This window comes from Odontesthes bonariensis, chromosome 4 (assembly GCF_027942865.1).
Source record: "Odontesthes bonariensis isolate fOdoBon6 chromosome 4, fOdoBon6.hap1, whole genome shotgun sequence".
Lineage (NCBI taxonomy): Eukaryota > Metazoa > Chordata > Actinopteri > Atheriniformes > Atherinopsidae > Odontesthes > Odontesthes bonariensis.
The window spans coordinates 11,786,039-11,812,267 of NC_134509.1; the positions used below are offsets into that span (position 1 = coordinate 11,786,039).

General features: G+C 38.3%; 3 protein-coding genes and 2 long non-coding RNA genes across 6 annotated transcripts; all 5 read right to left on the reverse strand.

Annotated features, from left to right (window-relative positions):
* Window positions 1-736: 736 nt before the first annotated feature.
* On the reverse strand, window positions 737-1,619 carry LOC142379255 (uncharacterized). Its single transcript, XR_012769665.1, has 5 exons — window positions 1,583-1,619; window positions 1,374-1,447; window positions 1,213-1,263; window positions 940-1,100; window positions 737-832 (listed from the first exon to the last, which is right to left on the reverse strand). It is a non-coding gene; the product is annotated as an uncharacterized LOC142379255 (long non-coding RNA).
* A 2,651-nt stretch (window positions 1,620-4,270) lies between these two features.
* On the reverse strand, window positions 4,271-7,996 carry LOC142378127 (serine/threonine-protein kinase pim-2-like). The gene is made up of 8 exons (XM_075462356.1): window positions 7,987-7,996; window positions 6,264-6,626; window positions 5,852-5,946; window positions 5,668-5,733; window positions 5,304-5,519; window positions 4,887-5,064; window positions 4,598-4,771; window positions 4,271-4,398 (listed from the first exon to the last, which is right to left on the reverse strand). The coding sequence occupies exons 1-8, from the start codon at window positions 7,994-7,996 to the stop codon at window positions 4,271-4,273; spliced, it is 1,230 nt and encodes a 409-aa protein (XP_075318471.1).
* Window positions 7,997-9,518: 1,522 nt separating this feature from the next.
* On the reverse strand, window positions 9,519-10,412 carry LOC142379256 (uncharacterized). The gene is made up of 5 exons (XR_012769666.1): window positions 10,367-10,412; window positions 10,157-10,230; window positions 9,996-10,046; window positions 9,717-9,871; window positions 9,519-9,609 (listed from the first exon to the last, which is right to left on the reverse strand). It is a non-coding gene; the product is annotated as an uncharacterized LOC142379256 (long non-coding RNA).
* A 4,880-nt stretch (window positions 10,413-15,292) lies between these two features.
* On the reverse strand, window positions 15,293-18,222 carry odam (odontogenic, ameloblast associated). 2 transcript variants are annotated; one of them, XM_075464395.1, is made up of 10 exons: window positions 18,147-18,222; window positions 17,953-18,018; window positions 17,826-17,861; window positions 17,672-17,719; window positions 17,268-17,516; window positions 17,112-17,168; window positions 16,898-17,020; window positions 15,691-15,720; window positions 15,505-15,588; window positions 15,293-15,390 (listed from the first exon to the last, which is right to left on the reverse strand). In XM_075464395.1, the coding sequence occupies exons 2-10, from the start codon at window positions 18,010-18,012 to the stop codon at window positions 15,355-15,357; spliced, it is 723 nt and encodes a 240-aa protein (XP_075320510.1). In that variant the 5' UTR covers window positions 18,013-18,018; window positions 18,147-18,222; the 3' UTR covers window positions 15,293-15,354. The 2 variants fall into 2 exon arrangements, with proteins under 2 accessions (XP_075320510.1, XP_075320509.1); XM_075464394.1 differs by having other exon boundaries at window positions 15,691-15,723.
* A 4,262-nt stretch (window positions 18,223-22,484) lies between these two features.
* On the reverse strand, window positions 22,485-23,838 carry scpp9 (secretory calcium-binding phosphoprotein 9). Its single transcript, XM_075464396.1, has 8 exons — window positions 23,744-23,838; window positions 23,647-23,661; window positions 23,428-23,550; window positions 23,242-23,316; window positions 23,071-23,130; window positions 22,896-22,961; window positions 22,754-22,804; window positions 22,485-22,619 (listed from the first exon to the last, which is right to left on the reverse strand). The coding sequence occupies exons 1-8, from the start codon at window positions 23,786-23,788 to the stop codon at window positions 22,551-22,553; spliced, it is 504 nt and encodes a 167-aa protein (XP_075320511.1). The 5' UTR covers window positions 23,789-23,838; the 3' UTR covers window positions 22,485-22,550.
* Between the last annotated feature and the right edge of the window lie 2,391 nt (window positions 23,839-26,229).

Sequence of the window (26,229 nt, forward strand, 5' to 3'; positions counted from 1 at the left end):
CTACAGCCAATTTAGAATCACTGATTAACCTAGCATGTATGTGTTTGAATTGTGGGAGAAAGTCTGGAGGAAAATCCTGGGGAGAAGTTGCACACGCGAGAGGACACCAAGCAAACTTCAAACAGATTCAAACAATATGAGATTCAAACTGTGAACCTTTTGTCTAACTGTATGTTAACCATGTCAGCCCAATACCGCCCCAAACTCTGAATATATTTATTATAAAAGTGCTACAAATTGTCAACTGTTCAGTTGGGAGCAGCCCTGTGAAATATGTCATCTTAAAAAGTTCCAGTTCATTTCACACAAAATAAATAAATAAGCATGAATGATTTCGGCTTTAAGACTATTTTATGTTTTGCTGTGAGACTAGGTTGGCCTGACATGTAACTGCTACTTCCTTCTCTTTAAAGACACCTCCTTCAGATGCCTGTTCACTTTTAAGCATTTTTCAAAATGTTGCAGTCTTTGAAATAAGGCTCAGAGCCTTGACTTTAAATACACTGCACCCAATAATTCAGTTTGACAAGCAACTCTATGTCCTTCTTTAGGACTTCTAAGAAATGTAAGTGACGTTTTATATCAATTCAACATTACATTATAATTCATAAAATGGTTATTTGGAGATTTGGAGGTAAAACATTTCCACTATTTCAATATTCCGAAACCAAACATTGCTAATAAACATGTCAGTTTCAAAATAAAAATGAAAGACAGTTCAAATATTTTCCATTAATAGAGTTTATTTGTCATTTACTGCAGACTTTAATGAGAGTTCATCCACATTTGGATGAGAGAGGAAGCGCTCCGATTACAGCAGCAGTGTTGAAATCTGAAATGAGAAAAAGGTTTATAGTTATGGATAATTAATAAAACATGATAATCTGATCAGAAACAACGTGTATGTGAAAAATATATCCAAGAGCTGTTTTCTCTCACCAACTGACTCATGTTGACAATTCAGATTGTCTTTATCTAGGAGCAGTGGTGGCAACTGTAGTTGCAGCTGTAGTAGTTGCAGCAGTAGTTGTGGTGGTTAGTTGAAGGAGGGCAAGAAGGAGCTGGAGCAGCTGTTGTGTATTTGTAGATGTAGATGTGGCCTACAAGAAAATCAGTAATAATCTTGTCAAACTTATGGCAGAGGACTGTACTGGAAATTTCACAGTAACATTCATGTGTGGTTTTACTGCACAGGACAGAGGAAACACTCACCTCATTAGAACCAGACTCAGAGCTCGAGCGAGCAAAACGCTGGTGCTCCATCTGTAGAAGGTTTGATAGTATTAGTATTTCTGTACTTTATGACTACGATAACAATGGTATCTACGCATGATTGTTGATAATGATTTTGAGTATGATCATATCAAACTTACAGGTTGAGCCAAAATGAGACTCAGGAGGCATCCGAGAATAAATGCAATCTTCAGCATGGTTTCAGTGATCACACCTGTTGGAACAAGGAAATGAAAGATTTTCTCAGGTGAACAAATAAGTCCAAGTAATTATAAGAATGTACTTCACCATCCTCAAAAATGGAAAAATATGAAAATAAAGATTCATATTATCATGATAAAGTCCTCACAGTTTCAGCAGATGAACAAGGAGGTTGTTGTAGTGTTGCTCTGAGTGTTTAACTGGTCTTATATACAGTTAGAGGAGCAGAGCTGTTGGGAAACTTTGATCATTAAGAAATCTTCCACCTCCAGATTTCAAGGTGGGAACAATGGTGACAAACAGAAACTACATCTGGATAGGATTATATGGCTATATTGAACTCATGTAATAGCTGCTATCGAAATACTAAGATCCGTCCAGTGTGTTTGTCATGTTTTACCACTGTTGTGTTGGTTCATTCTCCACCCTCATCAACTATTTGGTAAATAGATGCCACACATGAAAACACCTGATCGTCATTACACATCAAGCAATTTAGTGCTTTGGGTAATACCCAGTGCAGTTTGCATTTCTCTTTGTCTTTACTTTGTTTTAGAAACTTTTTGCTGAACTGACAAAAGATTCTCTAACACATGTAAATGTACATTTCATTCACATGAGAGTTTTTCAACCAGGCATCACTGAAGCAGTGCCTGAAGTAAAACAGAGGTTGTTTGATATAAAATTTCCAACAACTTGAACAAGAAAATGCATTTTCAGTGAAAAAGTGGTGTGCATGCTGAGCGCTGAATGAATTCCTTTAAAACTTTATGAGCTGAACAGCAACAGTGGAAGAATTTAATTCTGAATATATTGTTTAATTAACGGGAATATCATGAAATCTCACGAGTTATTGTATGAGACTATAAGGTTCTTAGATGTTCACATAGGTGGAAGGAGAAATGATTAGATCATAGATTGGAGCTCTTTGGAGATTTTTTGCTTATTAACTTGTGCTCATTGCAGGAAGGTCATGTAGTTCAGGTTAGGTAGCATGTAGTGTTCCACCAACATTTATGGGTGCCTTCATGATGAGGAGTATATTGTGTGTCGCGGCCTTTTAAGTTTACAAATGATATTTTCCAACAAAGGCTGTGGGTGGCAGCAGGTGGTTGTGTTCTTGCATGCACTTCAGTTTGTTAAAAAATATATGTAGTTTATTTTTTAACAACAAAAAAACTATGAACAAAACAATAACAAAAAATTTCTTACAATTTGGATGAAAACGAAAGTTAACTTATTTTGATTTAACAAGATCTAAAAGTGGTCAAAAAATCATTCAACCACCACCTCCCGTCCTCACATCGGACATTTGAAAAGAGCCCCTGGTGTGTTCTTAATCTGTCTGATTAATGGGCGGGTCTAAAAGTCACCAAAATAATTTAAACAATCTCAAATACAAAAATGAACCCCAGATCTTGACTCCAAATCAACCAAAGTATATTCCAATATCCCAAAGAAAACCAAACCTATAGAACCCATGACTTACAAAACATAAATGGCCATAACATTGTGTTTTTGTGTGATGTGACATTTGGGGCCTTTATTTGGACAACCTGATAGTATCCTGATTCATACTGAAGCCAGTATAGAACACATTTCCAGCATAAAGAACGATAAACTGAGAGTAGTCATGCACTTGATTGGAGATGACTTTTTAACACAAATTTGATTGTGTTAAAGGGGAAGTTCGGCTTTTATTAAACCTGGACCCTATTTATGGCATAAAATACATTCATCTACTCACTGATAACAGTTTGGTGAAAGTCGGCGTTCTTCAGACGCTATTTAGAGATCTGCGTATATCCATATAACGGGAGAGAACAGGGCACTGACAATACAGCCTCTAAATAAGGCATTATCTGTCTTTATTTCACCAATACAGTGGAAACCGCTTATAGTGGTCACGGATATAGTAATCAACCGCTTATATAGATCAAAAGGCTTGGGACAGAATCATTTCTATACAAATGCTGTTTAAATAATTTGTTTATAGTAATCAAGAAATCCGCTTATAATGTTCATTTTTTGGCCATTTTATGAATGTAAACATGTGCAAAAATAATTTTAAAACTACGTGTAGCTATTTTATTTTTTACTCCCTTGATTCCTTGCTGGACGTCTGCTTCTGCCCTATGCTTCTGCCTCGCTAGCTAACGTAACGAGTTGACACCGGGCAGCAAGCGCGCGAATCATGGCTGGAAAAAGGAAGTCATTTTTTCTGAATGAAAAACGTAGTCTCCTCGAGGCGTATGACAAATTACCAAAAACGAGCCAACGAGATGCTGCGGCGAAGCTTGGCATTCCTCGGATGCTTTTGCTGGGCGCCGTCGTTTTCTTTCTCCGTCGTTAGCATTCATGACTGTCTCTCGTTGCTTTCGGGGGCTTTCTACACACGCATTTACTGGGATGACGTCATTGACGCGCCAACTTTCACCAAACTTTTATCGGTGAGTAGATGAACGTATTTTATGCCAGAAATACGGTCCAGGTTTAAAAAAAACGAACTTCCCCTTCAAGGCATTTAAATGCATTAACTTTGACAGCACCAGTAAAAAAATTGAAAACATTTTGTTTGAAGTAAATTAAAAGGTTAATTTCTGAGTCACAAATCAAAACAGTGTATGGGAGATCTCTGTGCCCAGGAAGACAAGGAAAAACTCCTCAGACACTGGAGTTAAGAGGGAGTCTGGAAGAAACCTTGGGAGAGGCAATTCAAAGAGAGATCCCCTCTCTACTGATGGCTGAGGGAGAAAGAGCAGGTGCACTGGAAAATCATAGTTCATGTTGGAAATGTGTGGGTAGTTTTTATTCAGAGTGGAGTTGGATTTTGAAGTTAAACATTGAGGCAGCGTGGATGCAGGTGGGTGGAGAGTCTTAGCCAAGGATGGAGCTGTAGCTGCTCTAGTGTAGCCCGTTTCTCAGGGTCTACGTTCAGACACAGCTGCAAGAAATCCAGGCAGTCTGGAAAGCAGGAAACAGAAGGAGAGCGGGGGTTTAGGTGGCATCACATTTGTTTATGTGTAAATTTGCAAGTATGTATTCGCTTTATTTGCTACATGAGTAGAACATATAATATTTTCTACATTTGTTCAAATTTACAACAGAGTGACAAGATGATCTATGTTTTTATGAACACAAGCTCTGTGTGGCTGTGTGCTACCCAGTGATAGACTCCAGTTGACTTCATTCCACCCGTAGTAGTACGTTGGAGTAGAAAATGGCTCCTGATGATCCAGCAGTTCGTACAGCAGTGCTCCCAGCTGCCACACTGTGGTGGGAGCAGCCCGGTACTCTCCCTTCAGGAAGTACTCTGGAGGTGCATAGAGGCGAGTTCCTTGAATACATACAGACAGATGGAGACAGTCAATAAGAAATTACAGAGGAAGAAGCCTTGTTTTAACAGAATATGTTTCTTTTCAAAGGTTGAGGAAAAGAAATGGATATCCTACCACTGTATCTACGGTACGGTTCCTCACTCACTAAACAGCCACAGCCAAAATAAATGACTCGGACACGTGGGACATCAGATTCTGTTGTGATGAGGATGTTGTCTACCTTGATGTCTCTGTGAAAGACTCCATTTGAGTGCATTTCAAAGGCAGCATCCACTATCTGCCTGAAGATGACCTGTGAAAGAAGAAGAGTGATACAGTTAGGACTGAGATGGCGTTGGTGGAAGTTGGTGAGTACTGGGGCTTTCAGTTGTGCAGGTCTGATGATGGGTCAACACTTACATCCTAAATACGTAATCTATGTGACTCTTGTTTCCTGTACACGTGGAGTGTGAATTTCAACTCGACGTTCACGATTAGAAAATACAAGAAATTCAACTCTGTATGAGCCTCATTAACCTTAAACCTCAGTACCATGGCATCAGCTTCCTCCAGATAGCCTCCTTTTCTCCTGCGGTACGTGTGCAGATCAACGCAGGGGACTGGTCTTTCCATGACCAGGATAACTTCATCCTCTAGATCAAAGTGGTCCAAAAGAGTTATAGCAGCACACCTTCCAGATGACTCAACTCCACCTGCTGCTTTCACCATGAGGGCGACTTCTGCACTGAGCTTATCCACATCATGAGACTAAGAGCAAAAAACACAAACAAAATATTTAAAACGTCCTCTAGATTAAAAAGATCAGAAGGAGATCCGCCAATATTTGCTTTGCACAATCTTACAATAAAATGACTAACATTATGTCTGAGCTTATTTCAACATTTTCTGTTTGGACACTGATGTAATCACTTACCTTTTGTGTGCAGCAAACCCTTTCTTTTGGGAGGTGTTTGATGGCCACCTGAAGACAGAAACACACGTTACTTCGGTTTTCTAAGAATAGAGTGTCTGTATAATAGCCTGTGTGTGTGTCTGGTGTGTGTGAAAGAGCAAAAATAAAATAATCATGTAAGACTTACTGGCACAGCCTCTGTTCTACTGTAGCCTGCATACACAGACCCACAACCACCTTTCCCGATGATGAAGATCTCTATATACCTGGCTTCAAATTCAGCTGCAGAGACAAACATGCATGTTTTAATATTACTATCATTTACCTCTTGATCACATCACAGTATCCAACACTTCAGCCTTGTGGTGCTTTTGTGCCTTTTTGCTGAGATGGGAAGACAAATGTCACCCTCATGTCTTTACAGAAAAAGTAAAACCCCTGTCAGCAGCTGGTTAGCTTAGCTTAGTCTCCTCAGTGTCAGAGGTGCTGCTAGGTGGTGTTCCAGAGGTTGTGCTGAACTCAGCTAATCAGCTGCTGCTTGAGAAGAACAACCATCCCTTTGCAGTTTAATTGAACTTTCTTTCACTCTGTCAGCTCACCTCGACTAGTCTTCGCTGGGAAGGGCATGTCATACAGTTTCTTCACATGTGAGGGTGAATGAATGCTGCTCTTGATCTTCCTCTCATTGCCACTATCCATCACGATGATGTTGGGGTCACGTGAAACTTTGCTACCCCATATCTTTTTATTTGGGTTTTCTTTAGCCAGGTCAGCCTTCCTCTTGCTTCCTCTCACCCTGGAACCATCTGATTTAGAAGTGATGAGGAAACTGCTGTTGGTCTCACAGTCACCCCTCATTTTTTTCTTTGGGGGCTCTTTATCACAGCTGGGCTTCCTTTTGTTCCTCAGCGCTTTGGCATCATCCATCGTGTTGTAGGCTGGATTTCTGGTATCAGAGATGCCTGAAAGGAAGCGAAGCACACAGTGGACACGTATATATTGACAGTATATAGCAAAGTAACAAAGACAAATACTGTCTTTTGTACTTCTTTCCTTTTATCTGGTAACTTTAAGCTAATTGTGATAAAAGGAAATCATTCAATGAATAATAGAACATAGTTTTGAAATAACAAATTATGTTACAGGTTATAATAGTAGTTTCCAACTATTATGTGCTATTGATGTTTTAAAAAAGTGATCAGGGTGACATTTCAAATGTTTAGTGGTTTTCCCTCTTAATTTCTCAACAGGTTTGAAGTACCAGACGAAAGCTCTCAGACTTATATGATGTCCCTGCTGTTAAAACTGTATGCGACATTTAATCGTGCATACCTGTATCTGAAGCCCTTTTATAAGAGTACTTTGACTTGAAATGAATTATTTTTACGTTGCTGTGTTTGTGCATTTATGTAATTAAGGATGTGAATACTATGTCCACCACGCTCTGTAACTATGTAATGGTCATCCCGTCAACATGTTAGCTTCTCCCTCTGACACCGCAACTCTTCCTAAACTAGTTCCAACATAATTTAAAAGTGAAGATTTATGACTATATAAGTGAATCTCTCTGTAATCCTTTGTCTGTGATACCATTTTATTTTTGTAGGTCTTTGCAGTTATTTATTTAAAACTATGGAAAAACCAAGAACAGCTCAAAAATCATAGACTTCTGCAATGGATAGAGGGGTTGCAAGTACACATAGCTTATTTCAAGGTGTCACAAACCCAAACGGTTCAAGTCCTATGTCCTAAATGACACTGATATTGTAAGATGACTTCATGAAAACCTTTTTGACTGGATGTCTCACTCACCTTGATATTTTCCAGAAGCCAAGGATTGAAGGTTCTTGCACTGTTGTGTATAATTACTGTCCATGGTGTTAAAAGGATGTTCAAATGAAATTGTTTGAGAAAATCTTGCAATAAGCTGTCAATAAGCAGTGGACATGTGTAGTTCTCTTTGTTTTGTGTGTTTATTCTGCAGTGAACTAGTGTTCTGTGAGTCTGTTAGAATGTTGGCCTGAAGGTCTGTCCTGATACATCACAATCCGAAGAGTGACATGGAATGGAATAAAGAACATTAAATTATTCCAACAAACCTACACTGAATGATATACTTCACATACATATTACTACAGCTATATCAAGAATAAGTGTATATTTGCTAAAATGCTAAAATGAAACACTTAAAATTTACATTTTCCAGGATGGAAAAAGTGCTAGTTTTACTTTTTTATTGTATTCAAATCCTATTTTTTATAACATCTATTAGCAGAAATGCAGAAATTTTAGTCCAAAGTCGCTGTGGGTCCGCTTTCTCACCTTCTACCATGTTGCCAATGATACTACAGTAGCCCAGAAGGGTCAAAGTAAACACTGGCTACTGCAGGTCTTTTGTTGTTTGCTTATTTTGGACAAAGTATAGGTTTGGGCAAGGTGGGAGGTATTAATTCTAGTGGAAATGAGCAGTTTAAGCTGCTTGATCTCACTCCACACACTACATGATGTGTTTAGACTGTCCAAGAAACAATGTCTGGACAACACACTGTGACCAAAAAATCAGAAATCCCTTTACATGATGGTGCTGTTCTTCACAGCAGCTTCACTTTCAGCCCATCTTTCTAAAACACTGTGTTCTTACTTGTGACTCTTTAAGTCCAAGCTTCCTAAACGCTCAGTCTTCTATGAGACGTCAGGTGATTGGATAAATATGGTACAATGGGAAGAAACTGCTCGGTCTTTAGAGGCTTTCCAAACTACAATTATTAAGTGTACTCTGCATTTGTATTTGTTAAGTAAAAAAAAACAGAAATTGTCTTTGTATTTAAAAAAATTGCCATAAAAAATACAATTTGTCACTTGTACTAGACTTAAGATTTGGGATATGCACGTGTACAAGTTTCCTTTAATAACCTATCAAAGTCATTTCAAACACTTTAGTTTTGGTTAATTTTTTTTCATAAACACAACAATTTATATGTTTGATCATGTTAAAAACTGGATTTGTTTTTTCAGTTTGACATGTGAGCCGAGCCAGTGAACTAACATCATAACCAAGCATGAACAGGGACAAAGATATGGCCATGGAATTATTTTTGTCTAGATAGCTCAGTCTTTAGAAAAAGTCTGGCTGGTGGGTCTGGATCTTTGGAGATGATTTTATTGAATTATTTTATACCACGAAAGGAGCAATTAAATTAAAAATGTTCTTTGTCTAAAATTAAATTCACCTGTTTAGCTCCCGTTAAGTAATCATCTCACCAGAGCCCTTAAGTAAAGTTTGCCAGCATGACAAAATTGTGCATCTCCAGTAGCAATGTATTGAACGGAGAACCTCTAAATAGATGCCACTCAAAGAAATACCTGGTCTTATGAAGTGCATTGGTGCATTACAAATCAAGGGAATTAGTGGTTTAGATAAGTTTCAGTCAACACCAAGTGAGCTTGCATTCCCTTCTGTATTGTATTGGTTTAGGAAAATTGATGCTACTGTGGATCAAGCTACCCAAAACAATAAGAAATCATGTACAGTACATCTATATAATGAACTGAAAGCATCTTCATTTAACAGTTGAAGCATTGTCAGAGCTTCTCCTCATCCTCTTTTATGATGTCTAAGAAAATGTAATGATGTTTTACATCATTTATCATCATTTAATAGTTGCTTACAACATAATTTTTGCATAATCTGCTTCATTTTAAATGTATACTGTGGTTTTTTGGAGATTCTGAAATAAAGCATTTACACTCTTTCAATATTCAAAAAAACCACCAATCATTGTTGAATGTCAGTTTTTAGTAAAAATGAAACACAGTTCAAATATTTACAATTAATAAAGTTTATTTCTCATTTGCTGCAGACATTAACGAGAGTAGATCCACATGTTTGGATGACAAAATGTGTTGAGAGTGGAAGCGCTCTGATTGAAACAGCAGTGCTGAAATCTGAAATGAGAAAAAACTTTATAGTTATGGATAATTAATAAAACATGATAATCTGATCAGAAACAACGTGAATGTGAAAAATATATCCAAAAGCTGTTTTCTCTCACCAACTGACTCATGTTGACAATTCAGATTGTCTTTATCTAGGAGCAGTGGTGGCAACTGTAGTTGCAGCTGTAGTAGTTGCAGCAGTAGTTGTGGTGGTTCGTTGAAGGAGGGCAAGAAGGAGCTGGAGCAGCTGTTGTGTATTTAGTGATGCGGCCTACAAGAAAATCAGTAATAATGAATCAGTCAAATCAGTCAAACTTATGGCAGAGGACTGTACTGGAAATTTCACAGTAACATTCATGTGTGGTTTTACTGCACAGGACAGAGGAAACACTCACCTCATTAGAACCAGAGTCAGAGCTCGAGCGAGCAAAACGCTGGTGCTCCATCTGTAGAAGGTTTGATAGTATTAGTATTTCTGTACTTTATGACTACGATAACAATGGTATCTACACATGATCGTTGATAATAATTTTGAGTATGATCAAATCAAACTTACAGGTTGAGCCAAAATGAGGCTCAGGAGGCATCCGAGAATAATTGCAACCTTCAGCATGGTTTCAGTGATCACACCTGATGGAACAAAGAAAGGAAAGATTTTCTCAGGTGAACAAATAAGTCCAAGTAATTATAAAAATGTACTTCACCATCCTCAAAAATGGAAATATATTGAAAATAAAGATTCATATTATCATGATAAAGTCCTCACAGTTTCAGCAGATGAACAAGGAGGTTGTTGTAGTGTTGCTCTAAGTGTTTAACTGGTCTTATATACAGTTAGAGGAGCAGAGCTGTTGGGCAACTTTGATCATTAAGAAATCTTCCACCTCCAGATTTCAAGGTGTGAACAATGGTGACAAACAGAAATTACATCTGGATAGGATTATATGGCTATATTGAACTCATGTAATAGCTGCTACGGAAATATTTTGTCGTGTTTTACCACTGTTATGTTGATTCATTCTCCACCCTTTTTTTTACTTTTTGGTAAACAGATGCCACACATGAAAATCATTAGTCTTGTCATTACACGTCAAGTAATTTAGTGGTTTATGCACTATGCAGCTTGCAAAAAAAAGCCTCACAAATACACGTTTACGTTTCATTTACATGAGTTTTACAACCAGGCATCACTGAAGCAGTAGCTGAAATAAAACAGACGTTATATAATTTACAATCTCCACAATACAACTTAAAGAGGAACATTCTTTTTCATGAAGAAAGTGGTGTGTATACTGAGTGCTGAATGACTGGATTTCAATGTGCCTAAGATGCGTAAGTCTGAGTGCTATACCTTTTATTTAATCTTCTGCAAAGAAAGTTAGAAGCACCAGTTAGAAGTTGGTTAGAATGCCTAATACAGCGCTGTGGCATTGAACATGGCAAGTTCCGAGTAAACTCATGAGATTGAATTATTTTCACCTTGTTTAAACAATACACTCAAGTCAATTAAAAGTTTAATTTGTGAGTCACAATTCAAAACAGTGTATGGGAGGTCACTGTGGGTCCCTATTCTCATCCTTTTCCATGTTTCCAATATTACTACAGTGGCCCAGAAGGGACATAATAAACATTGGCTCGACTGCAGGTCAATTTTTTTGGACACAGTATAGGTTTGGATTAGGTGAAAAGTGTTAAGACTGACCAGAGATTGTTGAATATCTTATCCTGCAGGTCTACTTGAGGACGTATACCTTTTATTATTTTTATTATTTTTCTCACTGTACATTACTGCAGTGCCTTTCACCCCATTTCTATGAAACACTATGTTTTTACTCATTTCTCTTTTTGGCCACGCGTCCTAAACACTCAGTATTCCCTGAGAGGTCTGGTGATTGGTTTAATTTGGTGCAATGACGGGAAACTGGTCAATCTTTCGAGGTCTGCCAAACTGGAATTGTGCAGAGTACTTTGTATTTGTGTTTGTTGAGCCAAATAAGTGTCCAAGTTTCCTTAAATAATCTTTCAAAGAGCAATTATTTTCAAAATTTGAATCACCTTTTTAGCTGCTGTCATGTAATCACCTCACCACAGCCCTTGAGTAGAACAAAATAAATTACAGACCAAATAGATGCCACAGTATAACATATTTAACAGAGGTGTTTCAAAAGGCTTGTGGAGATGCCCAAGACTCAGTCTCAATATCAAACATGTTTGACATTTTCAAAGAGTCATTGGAGAGGAGTTGTGCAGTTACATCCAAGAGCATAAAAGACAGGCTCAGTGGACACAACAACGTGCAACCTGAGAACGGAACATAACAAACAAACAACAAGATCCGAGAGAACACGGTGATGAAACTGTGGTCTGCATGGAAAACACTGCAGAATTTATATTTTATTACCTGAGAAAAGAGAGAAACCATGAAAACAGTTCTCTTCAACAACCAGGTGAGTGAAACAGAATGAATCGCCAGGAGGGATTTGTAACATGTGCAGTGTGATATTAATGATGAGATTTGTCAGCATGACAGCTTGATGGAGGGCAGTCACATGAGCTCACGGCTAAATCTGACTAAAAAACATGCAGAGTGTGACCCCCTGCTGTGGATCAGCCATGGAGTGTGAACATGTTATTCCTTTAAAAGTCCTCAATGCAATAGAAGCATGTCCTGGAGTGTGAACGTGACAACAATCCTGTGGCAAAAACCATGTCACAACTTGACTAACCAGTAAATTGGAGCTTTTTGAATAAAACTGGATTGAAATAAACCCAAAAAATTGTGCGCAACTACATTTTTTAAGGCTTTCACGTAGATAAACTGTTGTGAGCATCTAGTTTCTGTTTAGTAATTGTTTTTTCAACAATTATTAGAAATCTTCCACCTCTATGTTGCAAGGTGTGGCTAATGTTTGTTGACAGACATTACATAATCACGTGGACATGTAGATCTCATTCCATAGCTCCGATCTGAAACACTACAGTCTGGTGGATTTGTTCAAAATGTAGATGTATGTATGAACTCTACTGCAGACAGTAGACTCTATTGCATGAAAAACTTGTACATTACCAGTATTAACAAGTTTTAATCTCCATCATTCTGTATTGGCAAACCAACAGATGCCGCAAATACCTGGCGCATTGGTGCATTACAAATCAAGTGAATTAGTGGTTTTGGTCAATTTCAGTCAACACCCCATGAGCTTGCTTGAGTCTTATATTGGTTTAGGAGAAGCTACACAAAAATTAATCATTGAAGCAAACTAAAGTGTGTGTTAATTTGAAACTTAATCGCTGGGAGGCCCATCGACATTCCTGTGGTGTAGTGTTCACACCACAATGATACAGATGTGGGATTTCCACACCCCAGAAAGAGACAGACACTACATCAATTTAAAAAATAAAAAAAAATAGTCCTTTTGAGATGATTTTGGGGATAACCAGACCTTTCTTCTATTTGCCACAACTTGCTTGTAAAGCCAACTAGTAAAGCCATCAGTGAATAATAAATAGATTCTTTCATGTGAAGGTAGAGTGGGAATTCTAATACAAACCAAATGTTTCTTTCCCTTCATGGACATGTAGATCAAGGGATTCCTTGAAACCTATCTCCCCCGTTTCTAACAGACCTCCCACACGTCCCCTTCTTTACCTCTGGAAAGAGGACCATTTTCTTCAGGTTAATCTTCAGATGGATCATTGAAACCATGTTTATTATCTTTGTACAGGTCCTTTAAAAACATTTTAAGGCCAAGAGCTGCATTTTGATACACCTTACTCGAAGTGTAATAAGACAAAATCATTCATTAGGAAAATTTGTAACTTTTATATGGAGCCACATTGCCATCTAGCGGTCAATTGCAATAAGTTGTTATATGCCTTTATTTTATACCTTTATTTTATACCTTTATTTTATACCTTGGTTTACAGTTACTTTACATGGACATAACTGTCAATATTATTAAGTACTGTGTCTATTGTTTTTTTGTACTGTAACCGTTGTTGATAGTCTTATTCTACATCTTACTAAGGTATTGTAGGATTATCCATCTAGTCCAGATCTGACAAGTCTAAGTCTTACGGTTTTTAAATTGTACCTGGTCTAAAATGCTCCAAAAAAGCAGAGAAATGGACCTTATGTGGACTTTAATAAAGTAGAATAACAGTTTCATAAATTACAAACTTGTTATAAATAATCTCTTTCCTGTCCTTTAAACAGTTTACAGTATTAGTGGCATTTCCTGGTCCATATGCCACCAGTCTATTTATTGTTTTTTTTTTCATTGCACCTTTCAAGTTTCAAGTTTCAAGTTTATTTATTTAACAAAGGGACAGCATATATTACTAGCATTTAAAACAAAATGAAAAATATACAAGATTGTAGCCATAAGGCTAATTTCCATCTTTAGTCCCTTGACAGGTTTGATGTTCCTTAAAAAAGAAATAAAAAACAAGTATTGCACACAATTATAAAATTTAAAAGTCAAAGATATCTCACTCATTTTAAAATAAATAATACAAAATACAAATACAAAGTTAAATACAGCAATAAGTTAAGAACAACTGCCAGTACCAACTATATTGAATTATGTTGACAGTATTGTTTATCAGGAAGCCATGATTTTACCTGTTTAATAAATTAATTTAATTTTGGCAATTCTCTAATTGTGCTGGGAATTATGTTCCAGGTGTGAGAGGCTCTGTGGGAGAATACAGCCTGACTAAAAGCGCTCTTCCTAAATGGGATAGAGCAATCACCCCTGGAACTGGCTCTGGTAACCCTGTTTGTGCTTTTTGTAATAAATTTCTGTAGAGGAGGAGGGGCCAGGCCATGGTGTAAGGATGTCTGGATCGCCCTTAAAGATCTGTGAAAAGACATTGTTCTGCCTGTCCCCTAAACTGCTCAGTCTAAAGCTTTTTTCGTTGGAGGTAATGAGCAGCAATGAAGACACCACTAGGAATAATGCAAGTGTTCTTAGTTTAGGGTAAGTAGGGAGAGTGGTACCCAGCAGAAATGGGAAGTTACATCCTGTTAGACTTGGGTTTTGTTTAAGTCCATCCACAGTGTCTGCTCTGGTTTCCTCCTTCAGACCAACGATTTGCACCCCACTGTCATTACCTCTACATGGTTTATTCATAACTGTTGCAGAGATGACACAATTTAAGTTCAGACTCTCAGAGAGTTTATTTTTTTTAGCTTCACAGGGAGGGAAAGGCAAACCTCTTGAATGGCTGTTTGTCTTCCAGTAAAATATATTTTCCTTTCTTCATTTGCTATGGCAGGAATCTTGCTTGATTTGGTGTGATTTTAGTATGGCTTCATGTCAACGCTGCAGAGTCTTGCTTAAATATGTAGTTTCTATGAATGTATTTTCTAATTTAATTATTTCTTCTTTTTTTTTTACAGAGCAAAGTCAACTATGGAGTTTTGAAACCAAAAAATATACACATTTTATCAGTTCATCAATGATATGTGAAAATTATTATTCCCATTCTTGTTCTAATGCGGGCTTTTGGTTGGTGTTAGTGTACCTATTCGAACACTGACTATATATCGGAAGGTAATACTTTGTAAATACCAGAGGCATCTCGTAAAGCCAGCGTGTTTGTGTTAAAAAATAGAACTGAAATGAGATTAAAGGCAGTTTAATTAAGCAAAATTCTTTATTCAACATGTGAAAGCAAAGATTTGGTCAGGACATGGCAAACACCCTCTTATGTTCACTTTAACAATTGCTTTTGTTTCCAAGGTGACATCTAAGGCTCAAACAGGAAGGGAAAGTTGGAGTTACCCTAAAGAAAAAAAAAAGTTAATTACGAAAGATTAGCTCCATCAAATGAGAGCAATCCCACACAGAAGATTCTGTGTTAGTGTGAATGTAATATGTGAAAGATTTAAACTTATACCTCATCATTCCCAGGACCAGTTGTGTCACCACGAGGATCAGGAGGAATTGTAGTGGACTCTCTCTGGGTCCCCGCTGGCCACATCTGACGCGGAGCATATACAAAGTTACAAAAAGACACAGAAGTCAAGTAAAGTTTTCTTACTTTAATGATTAAATTAAAAAAGAACAAGAAGAAAGAACTCACCTTTTCTGTCTGCAGCTTTGGCTTGGAACCCTGCTGAAATTTGATGATATGCATGAAAGTTAGACAACAAAACTAAAAAAGTAAATATATACACAGATCAGTTAGGTCGTCAGTATGTATGAGTTTCTTCAAACTGTGAAGAAACCTCAAATCAATATCTATAAAAAAAAAAAACTTCTGAATAAAACACAGTTAATTAGATATAATATTTTATCAAGTTATATCAGAAACAATTATCAAAACGCAATAACTGAAAGCATTATCTGCACAAATTAACAATTTGCACCATCCTGAGAAATAAACTCCAACCATTATATTACTAGAGCTTTCTGATAAATGTTTCATGTATTTGTTAGGGGAGGCATTACTCATGATGTCTCATTGCAACACACTTACCACATCCACACTGTCATGACTCAACATTTGCAGCTATGTTATTAAAGGATAAGACCGGTTTTTTTACATTGGGCCCTTGATTTCACATTATAATATGATGTTCTACTCACCCCTGCTTGTTGTTGGTCATTTGGAGCTGTTCCGAAGATATTCGCGAGGCGTCTGGCTGCTCTCTTGAGATATTCGGCCATGAAACGGTTTCCTATGGGCAAGCTTATACAGGCACAAACTATGCTGTTTATAATTTATTAATTACTCTACACCAGCACTGATAACGTGGAGGTGCGTCGCTTACTTAAAAAAATCCGGGTTACTAATTTTGAATTTTAGCCGAATGAATAAATAGGCAGCAGGTCTGTGGGCTGCCTGTGGCAGTAGCAGACGAGGACGTCAGTAACACCCACTTTACGACAAAAAAATCAAAATTACAATAACCCGGATTTTTTTAAGTAAGCGACGCACCTCCACGTTATCAGTGCTAGTGTAGAGTAATTAATAAATTATAAACAGCATAGTTTGTGCCTGTATGAGCTTGCCCATAGGAAACCGTTTCATGGCCGAATATCTCAAGAGAGCAGCCAGACGCCTCGCGAATATCTTCGGAACAGCTCCAAATGACCAACAACAAGCAGGGGTGAGTAGAACATCATGCTATAATGTGAAATCAAGGGCCCAATGTCAAAAAACCGGTCTTATCCTTTAACTTTAAGTCTCCCTTTAAGTCATTATTGTCTGCAGCGGTTCTAACTTAATTGAACTAACCTGAGATCTTTCTCATCTCTGTACTTAAGGGTACGTTTTGGTGTCTGACCTGCAGTGGGAGCTGTGGTCTCTGTGTGGTTCTGTCCAGGTTCTGCTGTCCATTGCTGGGCTGCAACACTGCAGTATTCCTCTGCTGGGGATAGCCATAAGGTGATACAAAGTAAGGGAAGCCCTGTGGATGAAAGAAACAATTAATCAGTGACAATCTTCTTAACAAACATATTGACATTTGTACACGATCAGATCATATTTTGATTTGATACCTGTTGCCTGTGAAGCTGAGGAAACCCAAAAGATGGATACTGAAACTGTGGATACATCTAAAGGAGATTGAAAGAGAGTTATTGACTCCTCCATATGATTGTGAGGAGCTTGTAGTTACATGATGCCTTTGTTGTCTTGTTAGGCTGTTTTGTTACCTGCATAGGGTTTTGGGCCTGTTGAGGGATGTTAGGATTGTTGGGATCCTGTGCAGGTCCAAGCTGCTCTTGCTGGCCATTGGGGAGAAGCACAGGTGTCAGCTGGTTACCCTGGTTGGGGAGCAACAGCTGTGGTCCCTGGGGACCAAAGGGACCTGCCATTTGAGGGTTGAAATTCACCATCTGAGGGGTGAGCAGTACCTCAGGCTGCTGCTGCTGCAGAACATACTGGGGTAACAGTGAAGAGGCCTTAAAAGGAAACAGGTATATCATTTTCAATTATATCATTTTCAATGATATATATATATATATCAATGATGTTTCAATTTGCATATTACTTTTCAAAGCAAACATTAAAATGGAGGCACAGAGATTTTTTTTAAAAATCAACTTTTTTTTCGTACCTGTGCTTGTCCAAAAGCTGCAAGAGTTAATGCGTTCAGCCTCAGAATCTGAACACGCATAAGAATTTGAATGAGATGAACAATATTATTACAAGAATGTCAAGAAATGTCAAAAGAGGGTATCCAACAGCAATTAAAGCTTAAAGTGATTTACCTCATTACTATTGCTTGCAATAAGTCCGATCTGCAGCTTTGAGAAAACATTACAAAACAATCAATTTCCCATTTAAGATGACACGCTATACGCAAGTGGAATAAAGCAGCACAAAGATGCAACTCACTGGCATAGAAATGCTTGTCCTAAACAGGCAGATCAACAGAAGGGCAGTTTGAGACTTCATGATGTCCTGCAGTGAGTACAAACGTGAGGCATGTTTTTAAAAAGTTCCATCAATTGGTAAAATGTTCTTCAAGTTCATTATTTTTACCATGACACAAGAGACATTCACTGAACATTACAAGGTGGTCCTCTCACCGTTTCTCTTCTCTTCCTTGCCTTCCTGCATCTGCCTGCTCACCTTGCTCAGATGCCTTTTAAAGTCTCTGTGTGTGACCCGCCGTAGTCCCCCAACAACTCATCCAGACAATATGCGGTCAGCGTGACAGACATTTCTCATGGCAACAGACTCAGACACTGACAACACAGGAGCAGTAAGTATGTCATTAAGTGTAAGTCATGTCTCTAAACACCATGTCATCCTCTGTGTCAAGTTGTTCACAGGTCTCTTCTTAAGATTCTTAATCTAAAACATAGGAAGATGACAAAATCACCAGATTGTAACTGGATTCTTCTTTTTTTTGCTTGTATTTGCTAGAATTCTTCACTTGGTTTGTCAAGCATAGAGAAGACACTAAACACTAGTCCCTTAAAGTAAAGTTTTTATGCATGTGTTAAGACTTGAGTCTGTAATTATGGACATTAAGACCAACAGGAATTCTGGCATGTCATGAGAAAAAAAGAAGAAAAACAGGAGTGGGGAGCTTATGATCAGACATTTATCACAGGTTTATGTCACAGGTTCATGTTCAGACTGATGTTGGCTTCTAGCAATTATAAATAAATAAATAATGAATGCTTCAATGCAAATGGCTGACTACTGGTCTCGATAAGATCGGTAGACAGCTTAGAAAACGTGCAACAGTTGGGTGCTTGTGACGGCCTGTATGGAGAGGTTTGACTGATGCAATCATTGGTGCAATAGATGATAATTGGTGGAATAATTCAGAAGTAAAAGATTTTTTTTTTTTTTTTTTTTCATATGCATCCATACAGATATGTTGATATTCCTGTGCTCACAAGAAATTAGTAATGGTTGAAATAACAGTTAAGCGCAAACTTGTTTTTCCTGGGTAGGTCCTTTTGATTGCAAAGATTTTGATTTTCTTTTTGTTATAACAGCAAAAGCACAAATTCCACCAATTCCACAACAATATTGATTACCCAGCATGCACAGTACCGGGATCCTGAAATTTATACATTTTAAGAAAGATTTACCATCATTACCTTTATCATTTATCAGTCTATGTTTTTCCTACTGATGTTACGTGTCAAAATATTTTCCATAGAAAAACAACTTATTCTGCATCAGTTTGTACTGGACCAGCCTACCTTGGAATTATGGTAGTTTTGTAAGTCCTGCGGTCTGTTTCATGAGTTAACTTCAACAGCAGTGCGTGAAATTTACAGTTCTGTCGGAGTGTTTTCAAGAGCCTTTCAAGTTTTCCATATTTTGAATTATATTTCAATCTCATATGAAATAGATTCAGTTAATTTGGTCCTCTTCAATCTTAACATAATACTGCAATCATACAAAACAAAATTAGGTTTGTTGTGGTGCATGGTTTATTCTTAGTGGTTAGGGGGAGACGCAGAGCATTGGTTCAGTGAACAGTGCCTTGAGAGACCAATCACGAATGTAATGAAGTTGCAGGACCGAGAGAAGAGAAATAACCTACAACTTCCATCCTGTTGTGCTGATCCCTTGCCGGTAGTTGTTTGTGGTCTTGAAAACAACCCTGTTTCATACTAAATCATGTGGGACCCTTGTGTGGACTGGAGGAGAAGTCATTGGGCCTCATGCAAGAACCGTTCGTACGCACAGATTTGTTCTTAAACCGTCCGTACGAGTGATTTAAGAGAATTTGCGCATTCACCAATCTTTTCGTATTTTACGTTTTCTTTCAGGTACGAACAGAATTTACGAGTGATCCAGACCTGCTCACAGGCATGTCAATGAATTAGATATAATATCCTGCAAAGAGGTAAGTTTTAAAGCTTGATTTTAAGATCAGAGAGGATTTCTGTCCCCCCCAAGCAGGTAGCCGGTTCCAAAAGAGAGGAGCCTGAAACCTAAAGGCTCTGCCTCTCATTCTAGTCCTAGAAATTCTAGGAACAACAAATAGATCAGCATAACAATATTAACTCGCACGAACAATAAGATCTTTCAGATTGATGGGAGCTTAGTCATTAAGGACTGTGTATGTAATGGGGAGGACTTTAAATTCTATACAAAACTTCACAGGGAGTCAACGTAGAGAGGCCTAAAGATATGTGATCTCTCTTGGCAGAACCGGTCAGTGCCCTGGCCGCAGTGTTCTAGATCAACCAAAAAATCCTCAGGGAATAACTTGGACAACCAGCTGAAATGGTACTGCAGTAGTAGACCAGTTTTTCGGTGTCCCTTTTACACAAGATGCTTTGTGATGTCACCCAGATGAAAGAAGGCAGCTCTAATGAGAGTTAAAACAAAAATCCTGGTAAAAAACAATGACTGCAGAACTAAAAGATTAGGCAATACCATCAAGTTTCTGGGGCCAAAAAAAACAATGGGCCTCATGCAAGAACATTTTCGTATTTTCATTCTAAATTTCTCTCACTTTTTTCATAAGAAGGTCTCGTACGAACACGCCACGTCAGATTCAACAAACGCTCTTAACTTCGGAAAAAGTGTGTAAACGACCTGCGTAAATGATGAATCCCACTCGTGCGTATCTAAGTGCACGTGCACGAGGATAATAGATTTGCATACTCCACGCCAAAATTATACCATATTAGGAGCTGTGCTTCCTCTCTTCTGTGCCAGGAAGTGTTCAGTGTTGAATCATGAGAATGGCATCAAGGCGCAAAAAGAACAACTTTATGGGCTCTGAGATTGAAGTTCTGCTTTTAGAGATCCAAAAAGGAAAATCTGTCATTTTTAGCAGTGTCAGCAGTGGAATTACAGGACCTGCTAAAGCGAAGAAATGGGAAGCAATTACGAGTGCTGTTAATACTGTGTCACCTGTAGTTCGTAATGTCACCGAAATAAAAAAATAAATGGCTTGATATGAAAATGGCTTAAAAAAAAAACGTCTCTCCATGAGCAGGCGCTCGATGACTGCAACTAAAGCCATGCAATCAGTTGTTGCCTCATCATGATGGCTCTTTGATGGGGTGGTCCATGAGGGGGTTCTTCTGGCACCACACCTTCTGGTCTGCCTGGGCTGGTTCAGGTTGTAGGAGACCCTCGTTCATGGCAATATTGCGCAAATCTGGCATTCCTTCTCTGGGCTATTTGCCCCCTGCTGTATCGAGACACACCCACCTGGCCTTCAGCTCAGTGCGCTCCATGACAGCACGGGTGCTTTGATGCGTATATGTGTCTCGTGCTCCAGTTATGATTGGCAGTCCAGCCATGGGATGAAAGTCCCTCTTAATTTGTACTTGTTGGACAGCGGTGTATGGGAATTTGATGTACCATGGGTGATAAACTGATGAGAGCTTTGATGACCAAGGGGAGCGCACGACTCACAGAGGACTAGGACACCCCCGATCTGTCTCCAATCTCGCTCTGAAAGGTTCTGTGGCCAATCAACTCCAGAGAAAAACACGCCGATCAAACCCCACAACTGTTGTGGCTCTAGCAAGCTGCATATTTGTAGCAGCACAGTCCTTGGTAATCTAAATCGCGATGTCAGCCATTCGTCTGTCTCCACACGGTCTCTTCCAAGAGCCTGACGCACTAAGGCATCCAAAAGTAGCAAGACAGCCGCTGGTTACGCTTCCCATTGACCTTGTTATATACAGATTCAAATGAACCTTCAATTAGTGCATAATTGAAGTCAAACAGAATAATGTCAGCATCATTGTGGGGTATAATGTGTATATTTATTTATGTTTTCTTCAAAGTAATTAAATATACAATCCATTAGTCAAGCAAACTTGATTGGAATAACAGCAGACTATTTTACGAAACGCCTACGACAGGTCTGGATCACTCGTAAATTCTGTTCGTACTTGAAAGAAAACGTAAAATGTGAAAAGATTGGTGAATGCGCAAATTCTCTTAAATCACTCGTACGGACGGTTTAAGAACAAATCTGTGCGTACGAACAGTTCTTGCATGAGGCCCCTTTATCTTGTGTCTGCCTGAGAATAATTCCCAAATGGACTGAAGGGTGTCATTGCTGATAAAGTTGTTTTAAGCAAGTACAAAGTTTCACTCTATTATTTCCAATAGATCTACAACACACTCAACACATTGTTTTTTTGTCATCATAGAACAAAGTGAGCTGTTTGTCTCACTAAGCATTATTCATTATTCTTTTACTCGGTGTCATGTGTTGTGGCCTCCTGAAAACGTTCACTGCTCATCATCCTTTAGATGGCAGCAGAGATCCAATGTAAATTATACACATAGTGCTTGTAACTGATGACAGTGCTCTGGTTGTAAAACATAATGGTTTGAAATCAGACAAAAATGATTTAGATTTGGAGTAGAATTGATTTTATTGCAACTACTCAAAATAAGGAATACATAAGAAAAACCAGTGTAACATGCTGAATCATGTTGTGGACAAATCCAAGAACCGAAGTTTGATTTAGCTAACGCTATGGAAATTAATTATTCTGAAGATGATTGTCTTCGTTACAAGGGGGTGCTGTGGTTGCCTCGGTGGGAGCTGGAATCTGAGGACAAACAGTAACAAGGGAACAGCGCGTGAATAAATCAAATTGATGTGTCTGGCAGAACAGTGTTAATTGCTTACAGCAGAACATTTGGAACTTTGTTTCCACTTTGTTTGCAATTTACACACTCTTACCTGAGTGTCCACAGAAGATTTGACAGTGTTTTCAGATTTTATAATCTGACGCTGTAGAGAAACAGAGGAACAATTAAACAGTTTAGTTTACATTTATATCACATGGTCTATCCAATGTGAATACAGTTTCATCATCTCCTACCCTGAATCTTCTGAGCAGATCAAGCTGAATAGGTGGCTGCTGTTGCATGACACCACCTGCCATCCCCTAAACAAAGATGACACAAGAGCAAGATTTAGTTATTCTAGTGATTTCTTACATTTCTGGAAATGTTAACCAATGTTTAAGTAATGTTGTTAGAGAAATGAGTGGTTACCATCTGAGGTTGCTGAAAGGGATTCATTGGGGCCATTTGGGGAACACCCATGAAAGGAAGCTGGTAGTAAACCAGAAAGATAGATTCTTTTAATTGTTATTTTTTCATTTCTAAACAACACTGGCTGAGTTTTGTGTTGTCAACACCACTACAGTGGTGTGCCACACTAACCGTATTGACTGCTGCTACAGGGTACACATTAGGCATAGGAGGTCGAACAGCAAAGGCAGGAACTCCAGGTACAAACTGCGAGAGGGCAATATAAGAAGTTAGTATTGTACATTGATGATTCACTGAGGAATGTTATCCCATGATTTTCTAAATGATTCAAATCAAATAATGACCGAAAGGACTGACCTGAGCAAACTGGGGCTGCCCACTGAAACCTACTCCACCACCAGCCACCATAGGTGGGTTCAGACCTCCAGCCATCATCCTATTGAGCATTCCTGCGTTCATAGCTGCCAATAGCCTCTCCGTCTGCACAGAGCAGGAAAACAGTTTTCACTTTGGCGGTGGCCTCATTTGGATTGTTGTGCTAGACATACATAAATTCATACGCTGATTGTATCTTACCTTGCCTGCATTGACCTGCAAAAAAACAAAGAGATGAGATGTCATATGACAAATAGACAGCTGGACAAACAAACACATGAAAATACAGAGTACTCACATAGGAGAAGGTTGCCACAAACACTGTGAAGAGAAGAAACTTCATTTTGCAGCCTGAAACCTGTGAACAGTACACTTTACTTCAAATGTTGAAGGACAGCTGTAACTCACTGTATTTACACCTTTTTATCTGTCCAAGAGATTATTATGAGCCAATTAGAGAAGAGAAGACTGACCTTTTCAAACACTATGTTTGTCACCTGTGTGTCATGAGAACTTGTGATATGACATCTTCATTTTCAACAATGCAGGCTTTAAAAACTGTAAATCGCTTATTTTTCAAGGACTTCGCCGCGTTCAGTTATCTCACATTGTTCTCGATGTAGCTGAGTGACCACAATAGAAAATAACAGAGTGATTCAGTGCCTTGGGGTTGGTCTGTGGGGGGTTGTGGACATACTGACTTAAAACTAATGAGAACCCTTTAAATGGTGCGGGTAGCGGTAACAGGAAGCAAACAACTGACATCATCATGAAGTGCTTTTGTAGATAAGATCATGACAAACAAATTTGCCTGTGCACTTAAATTGGAATCCAACGTGTAGCAAGCAGTGCCCTGTTTATGAAAAGATGGCTGTGGAAAACAGCTGATTATCATAGAAATAACATCTTGTGATTTAATTCATGTCTGGAGTGCAAATTTGATGTTGTCGAACTGCAGTATTATAGTAATGATTATGATAAACTTTATTTGTAGAGCGCTTTTTTAAAACGTGCTTACATAATGCTTTACAGAAAAAAAAAAATAACACACAGAGCAATGAAAAAAAAGGACAGACCACAAGATACAAAGATACACCTTACACTGGATAAACCAGAAACGGTTCTCCACACAGTCCAGGTCCTGAATCATGACAAGCATACTAAGGAACTAATGTGTGATAAAAGCAGTGTATAAGATGGAAAGAGTCAACATTAGAGGGTGAACTGTGTGTTCATAAGGTTACTGTTCAAGAGTGAGCAGGGCTTTGAGTCACAGAGCTGAAGCTGTAATGATTGCTATTGATATTACATCTGCCTAAAATATAAATATATGAATATAAGAAGTATCAAAGCAGGAATGAATGTGGATTAACCGGATGGTGAGGCTGGCTGATGAGGATCAAGTCAAGCCAGCAGCCACAGCACTACAGGTCTGCTAAGCATGAGAAGCACAATCAGGTAGAAAGATGGGGGGGGGGTTAGTACCATGCATGAAATATAGATTATCCTTTGATGCAAAAAAGCCATAGATTATACTGCAGAAAGATATGCATGTGTTTCATGAATGTTATCAATGAACCAGCAACTATTAGATGAGACAGTCCTAGATGTGGTGATCAGGTGAATATAGTCTTGCTGACAGTGGAGCGTGAAATTAATTCAATTAAACCATGCATTAAAATGTATTTGTGTGTCATGCCGGGCAGATGGTACAGAAAAGATATCTCTAGAAACGGGAGAGATATGGAGCCTTATGAATTTGATATGTTAAATTATTATGTTAAATATTCCAATATGTTAAAAAGCCTGCGTCAAACTTTTTAGGTTATGAGGAAAGACAAAGAGTTTGTGTGTGTTATTCATTCGAGGCAAGCTCGTCTGCGTCGTCTCCCACATTTCTATCATTACGACCAGACAGACATGTTTTATTAAACTTGAAGAACAGATCAGTAAGAAAAAAAATATCCTTTTGATCCAGGTTCTTATGGAAAGGGTCAACAATGTACTTTTCACATAAGCATCCAGTGAGCTTGGAATCATAAGCAAGATAGAGACAAAGATAATGCAAAGTTAAGATACTTTCCAAGATACTTTCCACGGGCATGACTGGGGGCCTTTTTTTAATTTGTGATGAGGTTGAGGTTGTAACTGTCTGAATTGTTTAGGTTTTATGTGCCCTAGCCTTAAGACAAATGCAAATACAGACACAGAAGAACATACATGGTACTTCATGTTTTATCTGCACCTCTTATCAACGCATATTAGAACCATTACAATCATTCCCTGGTGGTTGGCTCATTATTTTGTCTCATGTCCAGGCTGTCTGGAAATGGTTTTCTGCTGCTGACTGAGCCACCCACAGCAAACCAGGTAAACACTATGCGGGAAGTCTGGTCTGGAGCTTTAATTATACGCTGTCATTTTTTTCTAATTTAGGAACTGTTTTTCCTTTTTTTGCAGGTTTATGTTCTGAGAAATTACATTTGCTGTGATTATAATTACTTCTTTCAATAGTCAATTCATAGATCCTATTAGATTTTTCTTTTTATTATGATATCACAGGTTTTAAAGAAATATATTCAAATACTTGAAGAACTTAGCAAATATGTAAATGTTTCAGATGTTTTCAAGCTTTGAGACCCAAATTATGATTTAGCAAGTTGGCACTCAACTGTAAACAGAAGTTTTGTGTATATTTCTAACAGCTACTTACACAAAAAGTAACAGCTGTCTTTGGAGCTGCACCCATTATGATGGCTGACTGAATTCAGTGTTTATATGTAT

Coding starts and splice junctions, on each gene's coding strand:
- LOC142378127 (XM_075462356.1), bottom strand. Junction 5,734..5,851: donor GTAGAACAGAGGCTGTGCCA/GTAAGTCTTACA, acceptor TTCTGTCTTCAG/GTGGCCATCAAACACCTCCC. Junction 5,065..5,303: donor TGGAGGAAGCTGATGCCATG/GTACTGAGGTTT, acceptor CTTCTTTCACAG/GTCATCTTCAGGCAGATAGT.
- odam (XM_075464394.1), bottom strand. CDS start 18,012: ATGAAGTCTCAAACTGCCCTTCTGTTGATCTGCCTGTTTAGGACAAGC. Junction 17,720..17,825: donor TTGCAAGCAATAGTAATGAG/GTAAATCACTTT, acceptor ATGCGTGTTCAG/ATTCTGAGGCTGAACGCATT. Junction 15,724..16,897: donor GACCACAGCTCCCACTGCAG/GTCAGACACCAA, acceptor ATCAAATTTCAG/CAGGGTTCCAAGCCAAAGCT.
- scpp9 (XM_075464396.1), bottom strand. CDS start 23,788: ATGAAGTTTCTTCTCTTCACAGTGTTTGTGGCAACCTTCTCCTAT. Junction 22,962..23,070: donor CCTTTCAGCAACCTCAGATG/GTAACCACTCAT, acceptor ATCTTTGTTTAG/GGGATGGCAGGTGGTGTCAT. Junction 22,805..22,895: donor ATCTGCTCAGAAGATTCAGG/GTAGGAGATGAT, acceptor GTTTCTCTACAG/CGTCAGATTATAAAATCTGA.